Here is a 4221-nt window from a genome sequence, read left to right on the forward strand (position 1 = left end):
TGTGTGGAGTACTTCTCCACCGACGCCGACACGTTAGGCGAAGGCACGAGCAACGACGACATGGGAAATCGCGAAGCCGAGACGAAGAGGCTAAGAGAGGAGAAGAAAAGACCAGAAGCTAGGGTTGTGATGCGCGGTGCCGCGATAGGGCAGGGGTTGTCCTCCCCTTATGTCGGGCTGACAACGGGCCTAGCGGCTAACCAGGTCGTGCTCGTGCCTGTACCGCGTGGCAGACCGCTAGGCCAAGCATGGCACGCACACCGGGCCTGGCCAGCACGGGCACGACGACCTACGTGTCGTGCCGGGCCGTGGGCTGCATGACGGGCGTGGCCCGGTTTAGACATATACACACGTACGACTTCATCAACTGTATATATAAGCTTCATTTATACTCTTATTTGGTCTTCAGTTAGTTCTTCACAAGCCGGATACTTAATAATCTGTCTATATATCTGGAATTAAAATTACATTCTAGAAATATCCCATTGATCTAGCAAGACAATATAATATATACTTCATATTGAATAATAAATAAGAGTACTAGTGTAGTAGTACATGGACCCATCAAGCTCCAGCTACCTTCGCACTGCGCCTGAAATGAATATAGAGTACCTGTACTCTACAACGGAGGGAAAAAAATGGGATACATACCATGGTTACGCCTAACGTTGATCAACACTGGCTCCAGTACAAATAGTGCTACGTACTGCTACAATTGTTCTTCACCGCACGACCCATCTTTATTAATGGCCTCCAATCCACGAGCTCGATCCTTGCTTTCCATGTCGCCGCAGGTTGCTAGCTATTCCGCGTAGACGATCCACCATATTGATCAGTTGATGACGCAGTACATGCACGGAAGATGTGCCCCCAACAAAGTCAGCTACCAGAAGTCGTCTATCTAGAACTGTGGGAGCATGTGGTGGTTGAGGCCGCCGCCAAGCACGGACGACATCGTCGCCGGCAAGCCGCTGGCCGGCTGCGGCGCGTCGTCGAAGCAGGAGCCACCGTTGAGCCGCTTGGCCGCCGGAGACTGGTGCTGGTGGGCAGTGGCGGCGCACTCGTCAGCTGGGCTCATGTTCATCGCCACCATCGCCTTGCGCTTCCCGCCTGCTGCGGCGGCCGGGGGCGGCGAGAACATCATGAGATCGGAGCCGTCGTCGCCGACGGCCAGGAGCTGGTTGAGGGACGGGTGCACGGCGAACGAGGCGTGGTCGGCGGCCACGTCGGCCGGGGGGTCCAAGATCTGCGCGAGCGCGTACTCGTCCCACAGCAGCTCGGAGATGGAGGGGATCTTGGGGAGCCTCGGCAGCGCCGCCGGCTGCTGGTGCTGCTGCATGACGACGGCCGGCGTCGTAGTAGTGTTTGTAGTACCAGCAGCAGCAGCACCGCCGCCGATGGCCGGCGCGGCGGCGGCGTACAAGCTGGTGCTGCCGCAGAAGTAGTCGTCGAAGAAGCCGCCGGGAGAAGGTCCGTCGCGGTCGAGGTGCTCGTAGTCGGCGAGCGGCGGCACCATCGGCGACGCGTGGCCGGACTTCTTGTAGATCCGGCACAGCACCCAGTCGTCCAGCTGCACGCAACAACGACACCAGCAAGGGCATGCAAACAAGGAAACGTTATCGTCGTCGTCACCGTCATGGCCGTCGCTGTCAACGCGTACAGCCAGCTATAGAGCCACCATGGCCAGCAGAGCAGTCGTGTGAATGTATAATGCATGCGTCTTTTCCTTTGCGTGCGCCGGCAAGCTGCCATTCACCTTCACGGCGATGAGATGCGAGGCGATGCGAGCTAGTGCCGGTAGATGTGACGCGCTGCTGGTTTGGCGGCTGATTGATGCATGGCTAGCTGCCTAGCTCTAGCTACGGCGCTTTTGGAGAACGACGAATTCGGCCGGTGAGGGCAGTTTGGTCATCGATCTGGAAAAGCAGCCAAACCAACGGCGGCTGGCGGTGCACGACGAGCGACATGCCGCCGCACACTGCACACCGCCGGGCGGGCGTGGCGTGCATGCGACCGGCGTGACCCACGAATATTGTTGCGGTCGTTACGAACGAATCAGATGAAAGCGGCCCGTGCATGCGTGTGACCACCAGCTCAGCTCAACATGACACCATGGATAGGATAGATAATGGGAAGAACATATGTACAGGTCATGCAATGGATATGATTCAGGGATGATCGAGGTCGATTGACTTACCCTCATGGAGACGTTCCTGAACTTGGAGGGCGGGCGGTAGGCGGCGAGGGGGCTGGTGCAGCCGGCGACGGCGGCGAGGCGGTACTCGTGCATGATCCAGTTGGTCTTGGAGCCCCTGGGCGGGCGGCCCTTGTAGAAGACGAGCGCCTTCTTGACGCCGACGCCCTCGCCGGTGGCGGCGTCGTGGATGGGCTTGTCGGTGCCGGTGGCCTTCCAGTAGCCGGAGCCGGCGGCGCGGTTGGGGCGGATGCCGTTGGGGTACTTGCGGTCCCGCGGGCTGAAGAAGTAGTACTCGCCGTCGCCGTACAGCGCCTTGGCTGCCATGAACAACGATAAAGCTATTAATTAACTAGTATCTGCTACGTCCCTGTTCATGCACGACAGCTTATTTAGATTATTATTTGTATACCCGGCAGGTCCCATGGGTCGAACTTGTAGATGTCGACGTCGGCGATGATGGGCACGGGGCACGGCGCCGACGCGGCGCGGTTGCGGAGGTAGTGCAGGATGAGCTCCTCGTCCGTCGGGTGGAACCGGAACCCCGGCGGCAGCTGCGACGTCGCCGCCTGCGCTGCTGCTGACATCATCGTCGTCGTAGCTGCCATCGTCATGGCCCTGATGGATGGATGGAGCAATCAACAATCGTCAATGGACGGCCTAACTAATTAATTAAGAATCCGACGATGGATGTGTACGGTGGATCGAGTTCGGAGCTAGACCACCTGCTGCAGCTCGATGGATGGAATGGAATCGATCGGAGCTGGAGTCGCTGCAGGGAGGAGAGGATATCAGATCGAGGACTGACTGACTGGCTGCTGAACTGAACCTCTCGGAGACGAAGGGGGGCGGGCCACTTTATATCATGTTCGCGCGCGCGCGTGCCTTGTCCTCTAGCGCCCGCGTGACGTGGCAGGCTGGGCATTCCGGGGGCAGAAGCGGTATTGCTGGCCTGCTGGGCTGTCGTCCGATTCGTTATTCCTCACGTCCGGCATGACTCGGCAGCGGGTGTGGCGGCGCCACCGCGTCATCAGGGACGGAAGGGCCGCGGCCGGATCGATCGGAGGAGGTCGTTGCAGCGGCAGAGGTGATGACTGGCCGGCCGGCCGCCGCCGCTCGTGCGGCATGGCATGCTGCCAGCTAGCACATATGCATATGCATGCTCATCAATCTCGTGTGACATCTGCTTGGCATCCAGCCGTAGCTTCCTCAACAGCTCCGGCGTCATTCCAGGATATCAGTGTCACTGTGCTGCTCCTGCTAGTGCTAGCTGGAGATATGCCGCTACAGTATCAGGATGGATAAATATCTGCATTTAATTAGCTTTAGTGCCGTGAAAAAAGAGAGAGAACGAAATGAAAACCCTTTTAGCTACTGCTCCTTCTGGTCCCACCCCACCCACCCCTTCCAAAAAAATACTAATTTTGGGGGGTTTGACTAGTTAAATTGAACTAACTCACGCAAAAATCAGAAACTAGCTCGTTCATTGGTAGTATGTGTGTTTTTTTCCAAATAATAAATACTCCCTACGTTCTAATTTATACTTCTTTTGACTTTTTAAACCAAGTTTGTACGACTGATCTTATTCAACTGTTTTTTGAAAAATAATAAATTCAAAGCCATGCTTAAAAAATATATATAATAAACGATATTATAGTAAAAATTAATAACAATTATTATTTTTTAATAACACAAGTTCGTTAAATCTAGGATAAAATAAATCAAACGAGTTATAAATTAGAACAAAATGAGTAATAGGTGTAGTCCGTGCGGGAATTAGAACAAAGCACAATAATGATAGTATATAAACTACCAGACTCGCCTTCTTGCCTTGTGTCTCACGCACTCGATAAAGGCCTTTTTACACGTAGCAAACCTCTGCCAAGTATTGTACTCGACAAAGACCACTCGATAAACAGATTATCGGTGGAGGGTCTTTGCCGAATGCTTTTTATTAGACACTCGGCAAGCCTTTACCGAATGCCAAAAAGACAAATGACAAAGAAAAGTACTCAACAATAAAACAG

General features: G+C 54.6%; 1 protein-coding gene across 1 annotated transcript; it reads right to left on the bottom strand.

Annotated features, from left to right (window-relative positions):
* Positions 1-493: 493 nt before the first annotated feature.
* Positions 494-3025, bottom strand: LOC100285247 (uncharacterized). Its single transcript, NM_001158141.1, has 4 exons — positions 2920-3025; positions 2607-2812; positions 2198-2514; positions 494-1570 (listed from the first exon to the last, which is right to left on the bottom strand). Exons 2-4 carry the CDS (start codon positions 2779-2781, stop codon positions 902-904), a joined length of 1161 nt encoding a protein of 386 aa, NP_001151613.1. The 5' UTR covers positions 2782-2812; positions 2920-3025; the 3' UTR covers positions 494-901.
* Positions 3026-4221: the final 1196 nt, after the last annotated feature.

The sequence above is a fragment of the Zea mays genome, chromosome 7 (genome assembly GCF_902167145.1).
Source record: "Zea mays cultivar B73 chromosome 7, Zm-B73-REFERENCE-NAM-5.0, whole genome shotgun sequence".
NCBI lineage: Eukaryota > Viridiplantae > Streptophyta > Magnoliopsida > Poales > Poaceae > Zea > Zea mays.